This window comes from Schistocerca americana, chromosome 10 (assembly GCF_021461395.2).
Source record: "Schistocerca americana isolate TAMUIC-IGC-003095 chromosome 10, iqSchAmer2.1, whole genome shotgun sequence".
Lineage (NCBI taxonomy): Eukaryota > Metazoa > Arthropoda > Insecta > Orthoptera > Acrididae > Schistocerca > Schistocerca americana.
Genome location: NC_060128.1, coordinates 165235241 through 165259694, shown reverse-complemented (window position 1 = coordinate 165259694; position 24454 = coordinate 165235241). Strand labels below are relative to the sequence as shown.

General features: G+C 41.6%; 1 protein-coding gene across 1 annotated transcript in view; it reads left to right on the top strand.

The window, feature by feature from the left end:
* The window catches only part of LOC124552329 (ectopic P granules protein 5 homolog), a 358669-nt gene that overhangs the window by 90357 nt on the left and 243858 nt on the right, over positions 1 to 24454 (top strand). Inside the window, exons 11-13 of the mRNA XM_047126600.1 lie at positions 3285 to 3457; positions 14777 to 14917; positions 23631 to 23957. Of these exons, the coding sequence (XP_046982556.1) occupies positions 3285 to 3457; positions 14777 to 14917; positions 23631 to 23957 (641 nt within the window). The remainder of the gene's footprint in view (positions 1 to 3284; positions 3458 to 14776; positions 14918 to 23630; positions 23958 to 24454) is intronic.

Sequence of the window (24454 nt, the reverse complement as noted above, 5' to 3'; positions counted from 1 at the left end):
AAATGAAACTTGGATACTGTCCATCAGACTTCCAATTGGTTTGATGTGGCTTTCTTGAATTTTTCTCCTGTGCCAAACTCTTCGTGCCAGAGTAGTGGTTGCACCAAACATCCTCAATTCCAAACTCTGTCTTCCCGTGCAGTTTTTCTCCTTTACAACTCCCTCTAGCAACATGGAAGTTATTTGCTGATGTTTTAATAGATGTTCTACCATTCCATCCTGTATTCTTGTCAGTGTTTTCCATATACTCCTTTCCTTGCTGATTCTGTGGAGAACCTTATCATTCCTGATGTTATCAGTCTGCCTAATTTTCAACATTCTTCTGTAGCACAATATCTCAGAAACTTCAGTTCTCTTCTGTTCTGGTTTCCCCACTGTCTATGATTCACTATCATAAAATGCAGTGCTCCAAATGTAAACTCTGAGAATTTTCCTCCTCAGATTCAAGCCTATGTTTGATAGTAGTTGACTTCTCTTGCACAGGAATGAAAACGTCCTGTTTGCATGTGCTAGTCTGCTTTTTATGTCCTCACTTCGTCTCTCATGCTCTGCTTTGCTTCAGAAGTAGAATAATTCCTTAACTTCACCTACTTCATGGTCCTCGATTTTGATGCTAAATTTAGCTTATAATTAAATTTTCCTTGAGAATTGGAGTCCCATTTTTATCTACAACAATGATGGAAACTGAAGAAATGAGTTAAAATTTGTGCCACAGCTGGCACTTGAACCCAGGCCTTACTAGGCAAGAATGCTAACCATTACACCACACAGCACTATGACTAACATTACCTCATGGATTACCCAAATCCAATGCCTTCCCCAATTTTATCAGTAACCTTGTTTCTGCCACTTATTTATTTCATTTTTCCTTTATTTACTCTCAGCCCATTTTTGTGCTCAATAGACTGTTCATTCCATGTTACAGGCCCTGTAATTCTTCCTCATTTCCACTGAGGATATGGAGTGTTTATTAGTGGCTAATTACTGCTGTGTTTAGCTAGTGTGGCTTTGTATCAACTGTTTGAGTGATATCTGTTCTAGAACTATTACTCCATGCAGCTACACCTAACACTGCCACCTTAACACTCCCTTAGTAGATTGCTGTTGATATTCAGCCTTGCAACTCTTGTGATATATCTCGGGTCCACCTATGCCATGCCCTGTTCTTCCTCAGCATCAAACTTCTTTCTTCTGTGCAGATTCCTATTAATGAAATGTCTATAAAATAAAATACTGCTTCTCCACTTAAAGTGTAGATTGGTTCCAGTTAATGCTGTATGTTATCACAAACTTTCACGAAAGGTTACATGTTACATGGGAACCATCTAATATTACCATGTCAAAGACCTCTTGTTAACATGTCTGTGAACAGTATATAATAACAATTGCTTATATACATCATATTCATCTTCTTTGGTGCCAGAATTCTTCCATGGCACCAGAGCTCCTTTATTCTTCCTTGCTCTGCGGAGATTAGAAATGATATCCAGCAGGTAGACTCTGCACCTGTTGCATAATATTTTCCCCCAGTATGTGGGCTGACATTTACAAACTAATTACGATCACACACACTTCTACTCTGAGATCTGTATTTGACGTAAGTGATACATGCCCCTGCATGAATGGCATGGATCACTACAGGTAGCTAAGGTATCAGTGTATGCTAATCTTCTTTTATTTTTCGTGTGTGTCCTACAGACAGATCAGGGCCACATGAGGCACCTATCACTTTTTGTTCTTGTAAATTTTATTTTTGGTGGAGATTAATAATCATTTAAATATGTTAAATACACGGCTTCACGGCAGAAATTAATCACTCAACTTTATGCCAATATTATTTGTTTTCAGTGTAAATTAAATTATTTTAAGTGCAAGTGAAGTCAGACAACTTTGTCCCTTTTCCTAATTGCAACTAAGTGGCAGGAAAGTTGAAACTGGTAACGGATTTTCACAAGATAAATCCACTGCTAGACTTAGCTGCCTGAATAACCACGTGGGTTAGCATTTTGTGTTCGGGATTTGGCAGGGCGCACCAGCTCCAGGTCTAATGACAGTGAGGGTTAGTGTACCAGGCAGCATTTGTGTAGTGTTGAAATGGTTTTCCACATCCAGCTAGGTGAATACCAGGCTGGCACTCAGGTCCTGACTGTTACACCATTCACAAACGTATTGAACGCATTCTCACACTTTCATTTGGCTCGTACTAGACATAAATAGATGAGGTACCCAATTTCCATCCTGGGGGGGGGGGGGGGGGGGGGGAGGATATCTAGCCCTCCACACTACTAACATGCCAAATCAAGAACAGGCTGACCCCTTTTAGATATGGGATGGAGGCCAAAGAGAAGGAAGAAGAAAGCTACTGCTAAATTTATTTAGCAACACTTTTGAAATTTTGCATGAAATGGGACCAAAAGTGGTGCAGCTGTATCTCATCAACATACAAAAAAATGAGACACTGCAAATTAAATTTGGTAAAGACAAATTTGTTTAATTTATATTGTTGCATTGATAGAAACAATTAAGAGTTACTGGTAGATAATGTGTTATAATTTGCTATCCTCTTTGGGTTGACTTACATATGACCAAACTTTTTCCATAATGAACATTAACAGATCAAAAAACAGAAAATGTTTGATGAATTATTACTTAGAGTAAATGTAAATGTCGTGTGACTAGGGCCTCCCGTCAGGTAGACTGTTCGGCGGGTGCAAGTCTTTCGATTTGACACCACTTCAGCAACTTGCACATCAATGGGGATGAAACGATGATGATTAGGACAACACAACATCCAGTCCCTGAGCAGAGAAAATCTCCGACCCAGCCGGGAATCGAACCCGGGCCTTTAGGATTGACATTCTGTCGTGCTGACCACTCAGCTACCGGGGGCAGACATTACTTAGAGTGAATTTTGTACTTGTCTATGAGAACTTGAGCGAAACGTTAAAGCAATTGTGAAATCAGTGGAGTGACATGTTTCAGATTAAATTGGGTAAATTGTGTTTTGTAAAAATACATTTCTGTATTTATACATGCTAAATATTATGAATATTTTGAAATAAATTACGTGAACTTTTATTAGGTTTCTGCTCCCCTGACTCAGTCACAGTGAGGGGGTTGTTGATCATGGTACCAGCAAGTTCATACATCCCTGATGTAGATGTCACCATAATCTTGATATGATTAATGCAACATGTATTTTTTTTTTTGCCAGACGATTCACTGTTTCTCAGGTGATGCCAAGTATTTGTCTGCTCTTACTCGCTCTTTTCCTCACTCACCAGACTGGGAGCGGAGACTTGCCGACCCGCAGGTGCAGTTACAGTTTGAGGAAAAATTGACGTCAATGCCGGAGGCAGAGTCCTACTACCTGCTGACGACGTTTGCCAACATGGCGGTGGCCCGTGGCAGCAAGGATGCCGACTTCGTCCGGTGTGTCACGCTCGACTTGCTCGAGGTACTGTGAGCATTCAGTGACCACTTTGTTGCACTGTATTGTAGCTAAATAGAAAGCTGGGCAGTGTTCCTCACCTTTGAGGTAACTTTCTTTTACTGCATGCATCAACACGAGTGCCGGCACATAACGTGACCTGACTTAGTTCATATTTCAACTTGTTTATAACACATACAGCTGACAACTTTACAGATGTTTAGTGTAGACATTATGTCTTGATGCACATGCCCACTGATGAAAGTGTGCTCTAGGGATTTTTTTGTGGTATTTCATCATTCCTTTGTTTTCATGCAGCCTACAGTGCATTCCTCTCTTGTGCCAACCTCTTCATCTCAGAGTAGCACTTGCACACAACATTGTCTGTTATTTGTTTGATGTATTCGAATCTCTCTCTTCTCCTACAGCTTTTACATTTATATCTACTTCATACTCTGCAAGTCACCTAATCGTGTGTGGCAGAGATACTTCTGGTACTACAAACTGATCCCTCCTACCCTGTTCCAGTCGCGAATAGTGTGTGGGAGGAATGACTGTTGGTAAGCCTCTGTTCTGGCTGTAATATCTCAAATTCTCTCATCATGGTCATTATGTGAGATGCATCTGTAAGGAAGCAATCTGTTGTCAGGCTCTTCCCAGAAAGTGCTTTCTGAAATTTCAATAGGAAACCTCTCTGTGATGCACATAACCTCTCTTCTGTCATCTGGCACTGGAGTTCGCTGAGGATCTCAGTAATGCTCTTGCATTACTTCTATCAGATCTACCTGGTAAGGATCCCATACTGATAAACAATACTCAGTAATCAGTCGTACAAGTGTCATATAAGTCATTTCCTTCTTGATTTAGTTACATTTCTGTAAAATTTTTTCTGTGAATCTCAGTCTGGGACACGATTTTCCTACTATTTGTTTTATTTGGTCCTTCCAATTAAGGTCACTCTCAATAGTTACTCCTAGATATTTTACAGAAGGTACTGTTTTCAGCAACTTGTCATCAACAGTGTGAATTTCTTTTCCTATGTATGCAGAATATCTTATATTCATTTATGTTCAGGATCAATTACCAAAGCGTGCACCATTCATCAGTCCTCTGCAGGTCATTCTGCAAATCAGTATGATCTTCTGGCATTGCGACTTAGTTACAGACAGCGGCATCATCTGTGAACTGTCTTAAAGAGCATTGACACTTTCTACTAGACTTGTCTTATCATCCTGTCCCTTTTTTGAGTTAGCATTTTTTCCATATATTCCTTTGCTCACTGAGTCTGTGGAGAACCCCCTCATTCCTTATTTTATTGGTCCACCTAACTTTCAACATACTTCTGTAGCACCACATCTCATATGCTTTGATTGGCGTGTTTTCCCTTTCCTCACACTCCATGATTCACTGCCATACTATGCTCTTCTCCAAACGTACATTCTCAGAAATTTCTTCCTAAATTTAAGGCCGATATTTGGTACTAATAAACTTGTATTGCTTCTGCTAGTCTGCCTTTTATGTCCTGCATGCCTCGTCATTTAACTTCATATATTCTTTTGTGTCCAGGGTTGCAGGATTCCTTCACTTTTGGGTTCCCAATTTTTGTGTTAACTTTATCATTATCTCATTTATTATATGCCTCATTACTTTTGTCTTCAGTTTATTCTCAGTCCATAATCTGTGCTCAGTAGATGGTTCCTAACATTAAATGTGTCATCAAATTCCTCTTCACTTTCACTGCTAACAGCAATGTCTTCAGCAGATTTTATCGTTGATACTCTCTTCCATTCTGAATTTTAGCCCCTCTCTGGAACCTACCTTGTATTTCCATCATTGCTTCTTCTAAACTGAAGAGCCAAAGAAACTGGTACACCTGCCTAATATTGTGTAGTGCCATCGTGAGCACGCAGAAGTGCCACAACACTGCGTGGCATGGACTCGACTAACATCTGAAGTAATGCTGGAGGGAATTGACACCACAAGTCCTGCAAGACAGTTCATAAATTCGTAAGAGTATGAGGGGGGTGGAGATCTCTTCTGAACAGCATGTTGGAAGGAATCCCAAATATTATCAATAATGTTCATGTGTGGGAAGTTCGGTGGCCAGCAGAAGTGTTTGAACTCAGAAGAGTGTTCCTGGAGCCACTCTGTAGCAATTCTGTCGCATTGTCCTGGTGGAATTGCCCAAGTCCATTGGAATGCACAATGGACATGAATGGATGCAGGTGATCAGACAGGATGCTTACGTATGTGTCACCTGTCAGAGTAATATCTAGACATATCACGTGGTGCATATCGCTCCAACTGCACATGCCCCACACCATTACAGAGCCTCCACCAGCTTGAACTATCCCTTTCTGACATGCAGGGTTCATGAGGTTGTCTCCATACGTGTAAACATCTATCCACTCGATGCAATTTAAAATTAGACTTGTCTGACCAGGCAACACGTTTCCAGTCATCAGTAGTCCAATAATGGTGTTGAAGGGCCTGGGCAAGGCATACAGTCACCAAGGGTACATGAGTGAGTCTTTGGCCCCGAAAGCCCATATCGATGACGTTCCGTTGAATGGTTCGCATGCTGACACTTGTTGATGGCCCAGCATTCAAATTTCTAGCAATTTTGAGAAGGGTTGCACTTCTGTCACATTGAACAATTTTCCTTAGTTCCTAGAGGATCTTTTATGGGCTACACAATGTCGGAGATTTGCTGTTTTACTGGATTCGTGATATTCCTTGATAACCTACAATTGTAGCAGCAGTAACGAATCTAACAACTGTGCCAGACACTTGTTGTCTTATATAGGTGTTGTGACCTCAGCGCCGCATTCTGCATGTTTGCATATCTCTGTATTTGAATATGCATGCCTATACCAGCTTCTTTGGCACTTCAATGTATATATAAATTGAGCTAATGGGGGAAAGACTACATCCCTGTCTTATGCCCTTTTTAAATGGAGTGCTTCAGTCTTGACCTTCCATTCTGATAGTTCCTTCTTGATTCTTGTACATATTGTATTTTTTGTTCTTTACTTACTGCTTACACCAATGTTTCTGAGACTTTCAACATCTTGCACTATTTTGTGTTGATAAACGTTTTTCCTAGATCATAAAGTCCAATGAATGTGTCTTGATTTTCCCTGAGTCTTGCTTCCATCACCAAGCACAATGTCAGAACTGCCTTTCTGGTCCCTTAACCTTTCCTAAAGCCAACCTGATCGTCATGTAACAGGTCATCAATCTTCTTTATCATTCATCTGTACATAGTTCTTGGGTGCATGAATTATTAAGTTTTCCCACTTGTCTGCCATTGCTATTTTTGGGGTTGTGTGGATGATATTTTTCCAAAAATCTGATGGTACGTCTCCATCTCATAGATTCTACCTGCCAACTTGAATAGTTGTATGGTTACCATTTCCTCCAATGATTGTATAAATTATTATCTATGTACTCTGCATTATTTGATCGCAAATTCTGCAAAGCTTTATTAAACTCTAATACTGGATCCCCTTTGCGCTCCAAATTGATTTCCATTCCTCCTTTATCATATCAGCAGGCAGTCATCTCTGTAGTAGAGACCATCTCCACCTGTCTGCTTTCTCCTTTATGTTAACTGTGAAATCTCTCCTGTACTCTTAATGTTGACACCTTTTGCTTTTAATTTCATAGGAGGTTGTTTCAACATTTCCATAAGCTGAGTCAGATGTTCTGATGACAATTTCTTTTCTGATTTCTTCACCTTTTTTTCAGCTGTTTCATCTTAGCTTTATTTCACATGCTGTTTATTTCATTTGCAAATGACTTATATTGCTGCATTCTTATCTTACACTGAGCATTTTTGTATTTCCTTCTTTCATCAATCAGTTGAAGTATTCCTCCTGTTGCTCAAACTTTCTTCAGCATTACCTTCCTCCTACATATATTTGTCCGCCAAATGTCTGTGTTTGTCCTTTTTGGACATATCTGTTCACTTCAGCTGAACTACCTACTGTGATATTTATTATTGTGATATTTACTGTCTCAGATAACTTCAGCTACAACTTCTTATTTTATTTGTCCGTGCCTTAGTAACTTACTCCTTTCCATGTTGATACTTCCAGACAATTCTGTTGATCCTCATCCTACTCTTCATTATTACTAAATTGCAATCCAAATCGGTTTCTGCTCCTTGGTACACACAAATTAGTGTGTCATTTCAGAATATATGTCTCACCATGACATTATTCTGTGTCTGTGGGCATTTTCCAAGTAGGCCACCTAATCTAGTGATTTTTTATCAGCGTATTTGCTATTCTTGGCTGAAATTTATTGCAGAATTCAATTAGTCTTTCTTCCATCTCATTCCTACTACCAAGCCCATTTTCTCCTGTTGCTCTTCTCTTCTTTTCCTTCCTCTATTAAAGCATTTTTATCCTCCATGATTACTAGATTATCTTCTCCCTTTACACACTGAGTTCTCCAGTTAACCATTCAGCGGGTGTGCCTGTATATAAAGTGTGCCAACCACAGATGACATTGTTTTGTACTGTTCCATTTTTTTTTTACAATTGCGAGCCCATTTCTATTCCTCCATTAATGCTTCAGCTAATACAGTGATAGTGAAGAACAGTTGCCAACATGAGTAATATGGAAGTAGATATCCTCAGAGTAGTGAAGCAACTTAAATCACTTAATAAAGGCAAATCTTTGTGTCCGGACCGTGTACCAGAGCGTGCTGTTACAATAGCTCTATACTCGACTCTCATATACAACCACTCGCTCAACAAAAGATCTATACCCAAAGAGTAGAAAGTTGCACAGGTCACACCAGTATTCAAGAAAAGTAGTAGGAGTGAGCCACAGAATTACCAGTCCATATCATTAATGTCAATATGCAGCAGGATTTTGCAACATCTGTTGTGTTCGAACATTATGACTTACCTCGAAGGGAACAGTCCATTGACACATGCAACATGGATTTAGAAAGCATCATTTTTGTGAAACACAACTAGCTCTCTACTCACACAAATTGTTGAGTGTTATTGATAAGGGATTTCAAATTGATTCATATTTCTAGATGTCCAGTAGGCTTTTGACACTCTACCACACAAGCGTGTTGTAGTGAAATTGTGTGCTTATGGAGTATCATCTCAGTTATATGACTGGATTCATGAATTCATATCTGAGAGGTCACAGTTCGTAGCAATTGACAGAAAGTCATTGAGTAAAACAGAAGTGATTTCTGGTGTTCCCCAGGGTAGTGTTACAGGGCCTCTGCTATTTGTCACCTATATAAATGATTTTAAGACAATCTGACAGCTGTCTTAGGTTGTTTGCACATGATGCTGCTGTTTATCATGTAGTAAAGTCATCAGAAGATCAAAACAAATTGCAAAATGATTTATAATTAAATCTGTATGGTGTGAATTTTGGCAATTGACCCTAAATAATGAAAAGTGTGCAGTCTTCCACATCAGTGCTAAAAGGAATCCATTAAACTTTGGCTACACGATAAATCAGTCAAGTCTACAGGCCATAAATTCAATTAAACACGTGGGAATTACAATTATGAACAATTTAAATTTAAAAGAACACATAGAAAATGTTGTGGGGATGGAAGACCAAAGACTGTGTTTTTTGGCAGAACACTTAGAAAATGTAACAGATCTACTAAAGTGACTGCCTACACTTTGTTTGTCTGTCCTCTTTTGGAGGACTGCTGTGTGGTCTGGGATTCTTACCGGATACGATTAATGGAGTACATTGAGAAGTTTCAAAGAAGAGCAGCATGTTTTGTATTATCATGAAAGAGGGGAGAGAATGTCACTGAAATGATACAGTATTTGGAGTGGACATCATTTTTTGCTGCAGCAAGATCTTCTCACAAAATTTCAATCACCAACTTTCTCCTCTGAATGCAAAAATATTTTGTTGATGCCTGCCTACATAGGGAGAAATAATCATCATAATAAAATAAGGGAACTCAGAGCTCGCACCCATAGATACAAGTGTTCATTTTTTCTGCGCGCTGTTTGAGATTGGAATAATAGAGAATTATTGTGAAGGTGGTTTGATGAACCTTCTGCTAGGTACTTAAGTGCATGCGTAGATATAGATGTACATGTAGATGTAGGCGTTGTACGTCCTAGTGAGCAACCATAATATAAAATAAACTGCGAGCCAGGTGAGAAAAATTTACAGTCAGTGCAAGAAAATTACCCAGGTTGCAAGCTAGGAGCACAGTTCCCTAATGAGGCATCGGCTGTCGAGATAATTAGTAGTGGAATAAATGTTTGGCAGTGATCTCATCCAGTTACGCTGTTTAATGCTTCGAGTGTGTCATTACTGTGTGGTAACATTTGTACACGGCAACAGAGGGATACAATGAATGTTTATTTTATTGTTGTTCAATTAAGCAGTACAAATTTGCTCTGTCATTGTTCAATTAAATTAAGATTAAACTGTAAATTTGCTCATACACATTTACTTTGGTAATATAAAGACAGCTATCCTTAACATGTGTATAAAGTACACCGCATGCCTGCTCATGTTACGAAAATTGGTGCGTACACTTGTGGAGTAATGTTCTGTTTGGCTCTCTCTCTCTCTCTCTCTCTCTCTCTCTCTCTCTCTCTCTCTCTCTCTCTTCATCTTGTGTTTCTGGATTCGACGTGTGTATCTAAACTATTGTTGTTAGTGATGGTTGGCTGTCAATTTTGATTCTGTTTCTGTCACCTCTTCCTAGTTTGCCTCCATAGCTGACTTGTCAGTGTCTCTGCTTGCTATGCAGAGATGCAGAGTTTGATTATCGGTACTGCCAGGGATTTTTCCTTGGTAAACAAACTGGAACAAGGTGCACTCAGCCTTGTGATGCTTACTGAGCAGTAATTGTTTCGGTGTCTACAAATCCGACAGTACCTGGGAGAGCAGTGTCGTGACACCATGCCACTCTTTACCATGTCCAAATGGCGCCATTGGTTGACAAGGACACAGCAGTCCGTCAGTCCCATTGGCCATCTGGACCAGAATGCCAAATTTAATATCTGCACAGGCGTAATAATGCTGGTACACTACGCTATTCACCGAGTGAGATGGCGTAGTGGTTAACACACTGGACTCGCATTAGGGAGGATGATGGTTCAAACCTGCATCTGGCCATCCTGATTGAGGTTTCCGTGACTTCCTGAAATCACTCGAGGCAGTTGCCGGGATGTTTCCTTTGAAAGGACACGGCCAACTTCCTTCCCTGTCCTTCCCTAATCTTACGAGACTGATGACCTCGCTGTTTGGTCTACTCGCCCAAACCACCCAACCCAACTACACTGTTGGCACGAGAACTTGACGGGCTGACAGTGGTACAATAATAAGTGGGAAACGGAATCTGAGAGGAAACAAAACTCACCCTGTCAGTCAGTTTACGGGAAGCAGAGTCCGGAACCATGAGGAGAGATGTGCACGGTAATAAACTCGGCATGCTGCTGGCACAGATGGCTACGGCTGAATACTCGGCAGCAACACTCGGCACGAGGTACGAGCCGGCGTCCTCTGTGACTGAACTTGGTGTAAGCACTAGCCCACCAGCTTACTGCCTCCTGCATGTAAACATTTCTGTCAGAGGGTGTGCCCATACTACAAGTAATGTGCACCGTCTGTGGCAGGTTTCCACACCCACTACCTGTACCGACTCACTTGCCTCTGTCGCGATGATAGCTGGTGGGGATACTAAACTGAACTTTGCTTTTTTCTTCATCTCCCCCTCATCGGTCCCCTTCCTGAGATCACCATGGGGTCTAATCCTGAATCTTTTGCCAAAGGAGAGATCACGATGGTGTTATTTTCAATTACAGGCCACATTTCTTGTAGAAACACATTGTGTTTTTAATACAGTGGTTTCCCAATATCTTCTCCATTCTTTTGCCATTTATCATTGCTGATACTTTTGCCTTTTAGTGGCAGTTTCCCATCCTGAATACACGAGGATACCCCAAACCTCTGTTCTCCTTCACTTTCTTTGACAAGGTGGTTGGCAAAGTAGTGTGACTCCATGTACTAGAAGTCTTTGGCTGCCATTGCTGATGATTTTCATTCAAAATTTAAAACAGTGATAGGAATCATAGTCATGAACCAGGACTTATTTGAATGGTAGTCAAGACCAAAGACAATACCCCTAGACCACTGCCTCCCTTTCACACTTGGTGTACCCCTATACTTTTCATGGTGGAGACTTTTAACATCCCTCCTTCCTTTTTGTTCATTATAACCAACCAGACACAGCATTTTATAAATTGAACCCTGAGATTAAGGTTGCAGTTTGTATTATTAAATACATGTCGAAATTTCGTAAAGGGATTGCCAGCATTCCCTATTTGGCATTTATCTCCATATCCGATAACCAGTCTTCAGAAACCCATGTTTAAAGATGCTTCAACTGCTCTCCTAATTTGATTGGTAGATTATTAAATGACAGTGCGGCATTATTAAATGCTTCAGATGCTTTTGTTATTACTTTGTATTTGGTGCCCTTAATGATGTATACCAGTTTTTATTAAAATTTAATTTTTCCTTAGCTGTCTGCAAATGAATAATTTGAATACCACTGTTATTGTGCAACAGATAAGTTATTTTCGTTCAGTCACTCATAATTTGTGATCTTTTTTTCAAACCCGTAGCTCTGTTTATGCAGCTAATACTAGAAATGAAAATAATCTGTATAAATACTTAAGATGACTCTCTTTGCTCCATAAAGATTATTGTTATTTGGCAACACACATTTTCAGTAACTTTTCAGAAGCCATAAAAAATTTAAATGTAAGGAGCGCTCAAAAAGTTTCCATTTGAGGGTATTGCTGCCGTGTATATGCAACATAGTGTGGCTCTGATGTGGATGTAGAAGCACAGACATTTAGGAAAGGAATCAATGTGGCATTTGTGTCCTTGTGAAGTGGTTGTAGTAAATGTGGAAATGTGAACTATGGCAATGTCATTACCAAATGTGTCCAAACAGGACCGTGCTGTTATTCTTTTCTTGGCTGCTGAAGAACAAACGCTGGTAGACATTAATCTGGAGAATGAAGAATGTATATGGGGCAACATGTCTGGCACAAACCACCACTGTGGAATGGTGCGACAAAGGGTGTTAGTGCTTCTCGATAACGCATGTCTCCACATTGCAAGTGTCATAAGGCAGAAGTTACCCAACTCAAGGGGAGACACTGGAATGCCCACTGTATAGATCTGATCTCCCTCCGTGTGATTAGCACATCTTCAGTATCTTAAAAAAGGCCTCGAAGGGTCAGTGATTTCTGTTGGATGAGCATGTGCAGCAAACAGTTATGGACTTCTTCATGCAGCAGGACACGGTGTTTTACCAAACAGATATTTTCAACCTGGTGTGTAGGTAGGATGATTGCCCTGGTGTGCATGGCAGTTTTGCCTGATTGGCATACCATTTCTGGACTGTATCACCTTCGAACAGTAACTTTTGGATCACTCCTTATACTATAAAGTTAGACTTAAGAGGGGCATATAAAACTGCTTCTGCTCCATTGCTTAACTTCTTAGCACAAGTGATTGATGTTTATCTTATTATGAAAATATCAAATAATGTGTTAAGTAAAATCTGAATTCTACACATATGAATGTGTTTTCAACTGCTTTCTGTTTGAAAATGCGCTGAGAGAGATGGTGCAGCAGTTAGCATGTTGGACTCCTGGCCATCCTGATTTAGGTTTTCCGAGATATCTCCAAATCACTTCAGGGAAATGCTGGGATGGTTCCCTTTGAAAGGACACGGCCAACTTCCTTTCCCATCCTTCCCTAATCCGATGGCCTCGCTGTTTGGTCCCCTCCCCTGAATTGATCACCCGCCGACCACCTGTTTGTTAATGCTTTACTGCAGTAGTCTAAGAATTATCTGTTGCACCTCTGGGTCTAATGGCGGGAAAGGGAGGACACACAAAGTAATTGTAATTTCTTATTAAAAGCATGTATTGTATAATTTTCAAATACAATTGTAATCTCCTTCAAAGTACTCCCCATTAGCTCTAATGTACTGATCAAAACGTTCATATCGGTGTTGGAAGAACCTTTTAAATTTGTCCTCATTGATACCCTCTACTGCTGTTGTGACATTGCATCTACCTCTTTGATATCGGCAAAACACTTTCCTTTTAAGCTCCTATAAATCCCAGGGGACAGAAAGAAGTCTGAGGGAACTAAATCTGGTGAGTGTGGTACACGAGTCAAGGGAATTGTCCTCATCAAGACCAAAACCTGACAATTATTGCTGTGTGTATGGAAGCATAGTCTCACGCAGGTGCCACTCACTGGAATTTCTACGGCTGGACATTTTGGTGCCTGAGTTCTACATATCCTTTTATAGCCCCCTTTAATGTCTGCTTTTGAGGGACAAATTTTGAGTCGACATTTCCTTAAAAGAAAATAAAATAAAAACCAAATCAGCTTTGACTTTACATTCGGTTTCACCTGACAAGCCGTTTTTGGATGAGAGGAGCGATGACTTGACTGTTGTTTACTTTCTCAGCTGTACCCATAGCATTGTGATTCATAACCTGTGATGATTTTGTTGAAAAAATTAAGATCACCATTGAATGACTCCTCCATTTCACAAAAGGCTCAAACATGCTGATCCCATCTGCCCTCAGTGAGAAGTCTGGGTACAAATGTTGCTGGCCACACTTTGCATTCCCAAACTGCTTTGTATTGTGCTCCTGCACAACTCAGATAAGTCACAAAGTTTTTCGATTGTCCTGTATCAGTCTTCACTGATGAGATTACAGATTTTGCTAACATGTTCCTCGGTTCTAGCAGTTGGAGGACAACTGGAGCTGGGTTTATCTTCAGTGGCCATTTTGCTCTCTTTCTAAAAAAAGAAAGCCATTCATATGCTTGAGTTTTACTGAAAGCACCTTCTCTTTATGCCATTTACATCATCACAGCAGTAGTCTTGCCAAGTTAGAAACAAAACCTCACAGCTGCACATTCTCCACAATGTGACCCCGCTCCGCAGATTCACTCGGGAGACAACCTGAAAACAGCTCCCTAGTGGCACAGACTGGTACTACAGGTACACATGTGTTATGGCTATGGTTACTTTTGGATCCTTCCCCTCATACATTTGCAACAGTTTTTGTGTTAGCACTTCAGTGTAAACACATTTAGGACTTTTTGACTTATTCAGTGTCTATGAGTGCCACTTCATGTGGGATCCATACAAGAAACATTAGCTTATCAGTAGTTTTTGCAAATGTGTATTCTTGTGTTATGACACATTCTGTATTCTTGACTATCTCCTCACTGTGGATTTACATAGCAAAATGTACATTTGATCCAATCTAATCTGAACAGGTGGGTTTTTTGAGTGCTGCGACACGGGACCTTTGCAGCAAGACGGCGCGCTCGTTGCTCGCCGGCGTGATGGCGGAGTTCCCAGCTCTGCTCTCTGTGCTGCTCACCAACCTGCAGGACAACTTCGAGCGGGCTGGCAAGGTGAGTCTTACCATTGTATCTCACCAGCCCAGCCAGCTGGAACCCTGTGTGAGCTGTTGTCAGTCATTTTCTGCAGTTTTGTCTCTGTGTGTGTGTGTGTGTGTGTGTGTGTGTGTGTGTGTGTGTGTGTGTAGGGGGGGGGGGGGGAGAAATGGATTATGTGTAAGGACAGAGGACATAATAGATGATTCCAGATCATTTCAACACATTCTGCATTTGCACACATACTCTGTAAATGTCTGTGAAGGGTGTTGCAGAGGGTACAAATATGTTACTTAGTGTGCATTTTCATGTTCTCAGCACAATACTGACCCATAATATTTTGGTCATTCAGCCTGATAACAATATTTCTTCTCCTGATATTTGAGCTATATAGCTTTTACCCGTCCTGAGATTGAGTTGACAGACTGAAGCTAGTCACTGGTCACTGGAATGACAGGCCTGTACTTTGGCCGGAGATGGCACGTGTTAAGCACTGGAGTGCTGTTCCTGCATAATCCTGACTGGTAGATTTTCTTGTTGCCTCTGTTGATACATTGGCTGCTGTTGATTCTGAAATCAAGAACAAACGAGAACACATCCCTTTGTTAGAAAAGTTCCAGGACAGGTTTTTATATTTCTGAGTTCACAATACTAAAAGGAACAAATGTTGTTTTTATGTTAACTGGTATGTATGCATCCTCGGAATGATCTCGGACACATTTCCACGCAAACTCACTAGGTAAAATGGAAATGAGCATTTGGTGTCATTGGCCGGGAGATCCCTTATGGGGCAGGTCCGGCTGCCTCGGTGCAGGTCTTGTTACATTCGACACCACATTGGGCGACCAGCGCGCCGGATGGGGATGAAATGATGATGAAGACAACACAACACCCAGTCCCTGAGCAGAGAAAATCCCCGTCCCAGCCGGGAATTGAAACCGGGCCCCTTAGGACGGCAGTCTGTCACGCTGACCGTTCAGCTATTGGGGCGGACAACTCACTAGGTGGCAGGGCTGTGCTTAGCAACCTATTTTTTGGGTTCTTGGCACATTAGTTATAGTGACACAGTGGACGCTGATTGTGAGCAAAGAGTGAACATTGAGTTTTGTGTCAAGTTCGGGAAAATCCCTTGTGAACCGTGGACAATGATTAAGCAAGCATATGCAGGGGAGGCATTTTCAAGAAGTCGTGTTTTCAAGTCGCACAATAGGTTTTGTGAAGGCAGAGATTCAGTGCAAGACGATTCCAGAGCTTGTCACCCATTTACAGCTCATACTGATGCAAATGTAGATTCTGTAAGACAGTTATTGCAAGAAGACCATCATGTAACTGCATGCAATATCAGAACAACTTAATTTGAATTCTGATGTGTGTCATAAGAGTTTATGTGAAGATTTAGGGAAATGGACACTTCATATAAAACTCGTCCCTCACGTGCTAACAGGTGATCAGAAAGAGGAAAGCTGAAGTATTTCTGAACTACTCAATAAAGCCAGATGTGATCCCACAGTTCCGTCAAAGATTATTACTGGGCATCAAAGTTGGTGCTACCAGTACAACTCTCACAAGAAGCGTTAAAGTGCTGAATGGCGGAGTCCTAGATCACCGGCCTTGAAAAAAGTCAAACGATGACCTTTGAGAACAAAAGTGTTGATCGCATTCTTTGATGGTAAACGATTAGCCCACCATGAGTATTTTCTTCCGCGTGAAACAGTCAACCATACTTTATACATTGAAGTCTTGGAACATTTATGACAAGCAGTTCAGTGTTGCCACCCTGATTTGTGGAATTCTCAGGACTGGTTCAAAGTGAATGATGTTGCAAGATTCTATACTGCATTATCTATTACTGAGTATCTGGCCAGACATTCTGCTATTGCCATAGTACAGCCACTGTGTTTGCCTGGCTTCTCACATTGTGATTTTTTCTTGTTTCCATGAGTGAAAAGACGACAGAATGGAAAGCGTCATCAAAATATTGCAGACATCCAGTGGGATGTGACAAATGAGCTTACAGGCATTGCAGTTGAAAAGTTCCTTGCTAAAGTCAAGACCTACAGAAACATTGGCAACTGTATATAGATAACCAAGTAGACTACTTTGATAGGAGCTAGTATCATTACTTGGTAAGTCCAATTAAAAAAAAAAAAAAACACTACCTGTCCAGGAGCTTCCTTGACAAAGGGAGTATTTGCTAGCAAGTTAGCGGTTAGTAATTATGAGGTGGGGGGACCTGGCAGAGTGATATTGCATACTGCTAGGTCCTCCACTTCTTCTTCTTCTTCTTCTTCTTCTGGCTGAATGTCCAGTGTGAAGTGGAGTGGGCATTGTAATCCCAGTATTTGAAAGTGAACACTGGAACAGCATTGATGTGTCTCAGTTCTTCCCACAGGACAACAGCGTGCAACATCACTAGTTGGCCCTGGGTGAAGAGACATGGGGTATATGGGAGAGGGGAGGTTTACGTTTGTCAGGAGGAGCAAAAAGGTAGGGATTGTGAATGTGAGGGTAGGTGTTGTACTGGGCAGACAAAGAGATCTTCTCCAGTGTCACCATCCCACTGTACACATCTGGGATGCGCACGCAATCTGGTGTCGGCACTGAAGCATGTGCTTGAATGGCTTTGGTGATGCTGCTGACACCTGGGCACAGACGGTTTTGTGAGTGGTCTGCTGTGTAGCCACTGACTTCTCTTGGGAATCGGCGGCTAAGGCAGCTTCTTCTTCTTCTTCTTCTTCATCATCACCATCATCTGGTGCCAACTCCATGCCTTCCTGCACTTCCTGCATCTCTGCAGTGGCCATGGAGGCAACTGTCTGCATGGTGGCGTGGAAGGGTAGATGGTGCAGAGGGGTCTGTCTCTTCTTGGTGACCTTCAGCTTCTCCCAAAGCTGCTACAGCTGGAGGCGGACTTCATCGACTCCTGCCTTCGAAACAGCCCTTTTGCCACCACAGTGGCTTTGAGGGCAGCCATTGTTCACATTGGTGGCTACGTTTTTGTGGCAGCACTACTTGCTTCCACTGTTTGGGTGCGGGAGGTGGGGATGGCTGTTGGTGCAACTCTCTCTGATCCACTAGTAGCCACCACGTCTCTACTGGCGGCCTCGCAGATGGCCTATATTCTTCATCTTTTCTTCTTTTCGCAGCTCAAGCTCTCGATGTAGCTGTGGCCACAGTAATTAACCGTGTGTGTACCACTGCATTTGACACACGTCAGTGCGATGTTGCGTGTCTTAGTACAGCCGCACGTGTCGTGCCCTTGTGTGCGCTTTGTACACAGTGACATGACCAAACTTCTGGCAGTGGTAGCACTGCTCCTCCTTTGTCTTCTTGTCGCAGTCGATGGTGCCGGCTAATTGGAGCACCTTGACTGCAAGGTACTCCAAGATGGCGGCAGGCGAGTCTGCTTCCCCTCAACTCTGCCTCCCTTTCTGAGTGCAGACATGTTCGGCAGTGTTGGTGAGCGAGAAGAGTCACAGCAACAGTGTGATCCACAGTGAGTTGAGTAGCAGAATGCGGCAAGTGCCAGTGATGTTGATGGGTGGCAGAGAAGTGTGCATAAACTGGATCTGTGGATATGTAGTCAATCCGTGCTGGGGTATTGAAGCATTGTTATGAGGTACATTGTAGTGACATCTCTGTAACTTTATTAAAGTATTACAGTGCAGCTCATAATGATATATCATTATGCCAACATTGATTGTCTGCATAGACACAGATTTAACTTAATGCACACTTCTTTGCTGCCAGTCATCGTCTTGGGCACTTGGGTATCTGTAGCTGCATGGGCAGTGACACAACACGAGAGTTGTAAAGAATGTAGCAAGTGTTGAAGCTTCAGTCTGCTGGCTCACTCTGAAGATGGCCAAAATGTATACAGACAAAATATTATGTGAAGTAATAATGTTCAAGCGGTTGCTACCCTGAAGTGAGTCACAATACCATATGCTATGGTTTCTTCTCATTCTGCTCCTGTATGGAGTGTGGGAAAAATGACCGCTTAAATACCTATTTAGATGCTGTAATTAGTCCAAACTTATCTTCAGAGTCACTATGGGTTGGTTGGTTGGTTGGTTCGAGGATCAAAGGAACCAAACTGCATAGGTCATCGGTCCCAGTCACTATGGGAATGAGATGTAGGGATAGAAGAAAATCTCTACAGTCTTCACTCAACCCTCCCTAACTTGACACATTTCTGTGGAGTGATGTGCTTGACACACTGGGGTGGAATACACACCACCGACAATAATTGGTATAACAAAAAATGAAGTGAAGATTTTTACTTGAAAAAATTTTTATTACTTCTCAAAAGCTTACTTTTTGAACTTCTGTGGATCACATTACTAAAACATGAGATTACAAATTCAAGTACCAAAATAACTGATTAAAGCACCGATTTTTAAAAGAATCATAACTTTTTACGATTTCATATAAATTTATAAAAAATTAACTGAGTTTGCTCAAGATATAATTCTACAAGGAAAAAAATAGTGCATTACTGAACAATCTAAAAAAAGATATTTACTCTGGAAATAAAAAGAAGGAATATCTCGAAAAAGTGCAAATTCTGATATTATCCAAATAAGTAAAGTTTTTATTGTTTAAACCTAATTTCACATGATTTTGACTAGAAAATTGAGGAAACATGTTCATAACAATGAAATGAAAGAATTTCAATCAAATTTACCTGTCTGTAACATAAGTACCTGTCCCAGATAACTTAGCTGTGCTCATTGCAAACTGGATGGTGGTAGCATGGGCAGCCATTGTTGCTTCCAACATGTTGCGTCTGTTGTGTTGTCAGAGCGTACTTATGGCGTACCTCTCCTCTGTGTACGGCAGTACGACATCAGGACATAAATTCTCTAAGTAATAGAGTGCCATCAAGTTTTCAGATTATACACCAGCTAATTACTTGAATAAAATATTATCTATTGTACAAAAAAATTAGACATGATAAAACATACTACGCTCACTTTATTATTCACAGTCACTCCAAAATATACTTGAAGTAAGGCATTTAAATTTCACACACTAGGCCTTACTTGTCACACGGGGGTAGGCAACCCCAGTCGATTGTGCATGGCTGCCATAGATGGTTTGAAGCTTCCAGTGTGATGCTCTGGTTTTAGTTTTGGTGGTTGTGTCAAAGTCTTAGCAGATGGCACCATAGACCAAATATTCTCAGGTTTACATACTTAACAAAATGTGGGCTTGGGGTATGCTAAACTTCAGTATGTCAAATAAGGGTTAATACTGATTTTTGAAACTTTGTAAGTATCCCTTATTGGCATGTGTCTTAAAGTGTATGTCAGTTCATTTTTTCTTTTCTGTGAAACTCTTCCATGAGTCATACGAAAAAGAGACCATTAGTGCTACCCTTCTCTGTATCCATTCAGTATCCCCTGCTAGACCTGTTTGGTATAGGTCCTAGACATCTGTCTGTCTGTCTGTCTGTTACAAACCCTTTTCCTCAGGTACATATCAAGTTGAAATTTATGTCGCATAGTAAGGTTTAACGTCTCTTGGTCGTGTAATAAATGTAAGCTTCTAAGTGAATACAATGAAAAGATACGGCCATTTATCTCACATATTTTGGTACTTCCAAACTTTCTCATCAAAACCTATAGGTCCAAATGATTAATGGAAAATCTCATATAAGATGTTAAAAACAAATACTAACGAAGAGATAGAGGGGCTGGCCAGTACTTACCTCAGCTCAGTACAGCCGATAGATACACATAAAACAGAACTGAAAATTTACATTCCTAGCTTTCGGAACTTTGTTCCTTCATCAGGGAGGAGAGAGGGGAAAAAAGGGAAGAAGGGAAAGTGGATTCAGTTACTCACAACCCAGGTTATGAAGCAACAGGGAAAGGTAAACAGGGAGGGTGGCAAGGATGGAGGCATGGTTGTCAGAGGGAAGCCAAAGATATTCTACTGTAAGTACTGTGCCAGCTTCAACCAAAGAGGATGCATACAGAAGTAAAGAGGTATATAGTATAAAGATAAACACAACTACGTAGGATGAAAAGATGTGTGAATGGCTAAAGAGGAAAGGGAAAGAGGAGAAGACTGAAGAGTGAATGGGAGTGAGGTTGTTTAACGTAGGTTCAGTCCAGGGGGATGGCGGGATGAAAGGATGTGTTGGAGTGCAAGTTCCCATCTCCGCAGTTCAGAGGGACTGGTGTTGGGTGGGAGAAGCCAAATGGCACATACGGTGTAGCAGGTTCCTAGGTCCCTAGAATTATGCTGGAGGGCATGCTCCGCTACTGGGTATTGGGCATCTCCCAGGCGGACAGTTCGTCTGTGTCCGTTCATGCGCTCAGCCAGTTTGGTTGTTGTCATGCCGATGTAAAAGGCTGTGCAGTGCAGGCATGTCAGTTGATAAATGACATGTGTAGTTTCACACGTAGCCCTGCCTTGAATTGTGTATGTTTTACCAGTAGCGGGGCTGGAGTAGGTGGTTGTGGGCGGATGCATGGGGCAGGTTTTGCAGCGGGGTCGGTTACAGGGGTAGGAACCGCTGGGAGATGCCCAATACCCAGTAGCGGAGCATGCCCTCCAGCATAATTCTAGGGACCCAGGAACCTGCTACACCGTATGTGCCATTTGGCTTCTCCCACCCAACACCAGTCCCTCTGAACTGCGGAGATGGGAACTTGCACTCCAACACATCCTTTCATCCCGCCATCCCCCTGGACTGAACCTACGTTAAACAACCTCACTCCCATTCACTCTTCAGTCTTCTCCTCTTTCCCTTTCCTCTTTAGCCATTCACACATCTTTTCATCCTACGTAGTTGTGTTTATCTTTATACTATATACCTCTTTACTTCTGTATGCATCCTCTTTGGTTGAAGCTGGCACAGTACTTACAGTAGAATATCTTTGGCTTCCCTCTGACAACCATGCCTCCATCCTTGCCACCCTCCCTGTTTACCTTTCCCTGTTGCTTCATAACCTGGGTTGTGAGTAACTGAATCCACTTTCCCTTCTTCCCTTTTTTCCCCTCTCTCCTCCCTGATGAAGGAACAAAGTTCCGAAAGCTAGGAATGTAAATTTTCAGTTCTGCTTTATGTGTATCTATCGGCTGTACTGAGCTGAGGTAAGTACTGGCCAGCCCCTCTATCTCTTCGTTAGTATTTGTTTTTAAAACCTATAGGTCCCATTGACCTAGAATCATGAAATTTGACATTAAGCGAACACTCACATACATAATTATTAATTTATGGATTATTCAACTGCTGTTTGGAAATTAACACACATCTTGTGACATTTGTAAAGTTTTCATCCGTATATGAATCCCTAAACAGTATTTCATGTTTCCTGAAAAATTAGATTTTTGCAGAAGGTGAGCTGTTAGGCAATGCAAGTGCATTAACACATATTTGGTCATTGAAAGGTGGCGAGGGTACAGAAAATTGTGGTAAATTTCCTAGAATTTGAAATCTGATGAATTATGTGAATTCTAAATGAGAAGATGAACCCTAATCTTCCCTTCACTTGAAACATGTGGGCCATGGTTGACATATAAAACTTTCTCCTGACATTTCATCACAGACTGTGTAAAGCAGTGATCTACAACAGTAACTGGAGGGAGTGCTGAATATAGGGGCAGTGTAGAGGGTACCACAGTCCACTAGCTGTGGTAACGCCAACTGTCTCGATTGAAAGTAATCAGTTGTCATTCGTACGTTTCAACATTGACATCCAAATTGTATCTAATTTAACGCCTTCCTTGTTTGTGTCAAAATTATTACAGTATTTATAATCAGTAATTATAATCAGTTTCATTCGTACGTTTCAACATTGACATCCAAATTGTATCTAATTTAACGCCTTCCTTGTTTGTGTCAAAATTATTACAGTATTTATAAATCTCAATTGCCTCTCTGTACACGTGCACATGATAATGCGACGTTTTCGATATGATACTTGCCTCACTGAATTTTATTTCATAATCACCTTCTTGGTGAATGTGTTCCATTATGGCCAATTTATCCATATGTCTCAGGTGGCAATTCCTCTTGTGTTCACATTTCTTTTTGCAGTACCAGTATAAACCAGACCACAACTACAAGGAATTTTATAAGCACTTGCCGCAGCCAAAGGATATATTACATATTTTGCTGGACTTAGACGTACTTTTATCTTCCTGGTAGGTCTGAAGACTGTTTCCACACCATCTCTGCACATCACTTTTCCAGTGCTATCTGTAATACAACTAATGAATGGAGGGAAAACTTTCCCCATGGGCAGCCGTTGTTCCTCGTTGATGCTGATTCTCTCGAATCTTTTGAATATTGACCATAGGTTTTCGCCCTCATCCTTAAAAATAAGTTTGTTCCTGAATTTTGTCTTCCCTATCTACCAAGATTTTAATCATACCTCTTTATTGTCTGGGTATGTGGTTAGCATCTTTATGAAGGTAACAGTCAGTAAGTGTGGCTTTTTTATATACCCAGTGGTCCGAATGCCCCATCCCGTCACTTGATGGCAGACACATCCAAAAAATTCAGTCGGCCATTGTTCTCAATCTCGGTAATAAATTGGATTTTCAACTGTCTAGATATATCAGGAAGGTGTCCAGCTTCTCTGCACCATGTTTCTGTACTACGGAAGTATCATCACCGTAGCAGAACCACCCGCCTGCTGGGCGAAGTAGGCATCTGCCGAGAAAGCGTACACCGTGGGATTAATCTTCCCTGTCCCTGCTGTCCTCCCGGCAGATGAGCCTGTACCTGTTCCGGGAACTGCCGCTGCGCCAGTGGCGGCCGGCAGACGCCGATCTGTCATTGCTGTCGGAGTGGCTGCTGCACCGCCCTCTCGCCACTCCCGAAAACCAGCTGGCCCGTCTGGTGCTCGCCGGCCTCGACTGGGGGCTGGCGCCAGGTGGCCGCGAGCTGGTGCTGCCCCTGGAGGTGCACAGGCGTGCCGCCTCACTCGTTGTCGAGGCCTGCGACCGGCACGAGGCTCGGGCGGGCCCACCGTCCGGGGGTACCGTCGGGGCCGTCGTGGGTGGAGGCGCCGCCGTCATAGCCGAGGGCGTCAAACAGGTCAGTGCCGGGAGTGGACGTTATTGGGCACACTGTGTGCGGGGCTCCGTGTCTGCATTTGCTAGCTGTCTATCTGGTTAGTGACTCAGTTTGGAGCAGCAAATGGATAACTTAATTGTCATAGGTAAGAGTGCCGCTGCCTTAACTGAGGGCACTGAGCAGATTGTGTGTGAATACGTGATCTGATCAGATAGTACTTTGGATCCAAAGCATTTCAAATTATTCTTATTTCCGTCTTCTCCATATTATTTAGCTGTTTGGCTGTTTTCACGGTGAGGCATTCTGAAACATAAAGACACCCAATTTTAACTGCCACATTGTAATGCCTCCATTTTGTGTTAATAAATAATTATGTTTTATTGTATGTATCCTTTGTTAAGAGGAATGTTACTTCCATTTTTATAGTTCTGATTAAGTAAGATGCTTTGTTGAGACCATTTAGCTGGATTATTTCTCGCAAGTATTTAAATTCTGAAATTTTCTTTATTTTTCTGTGC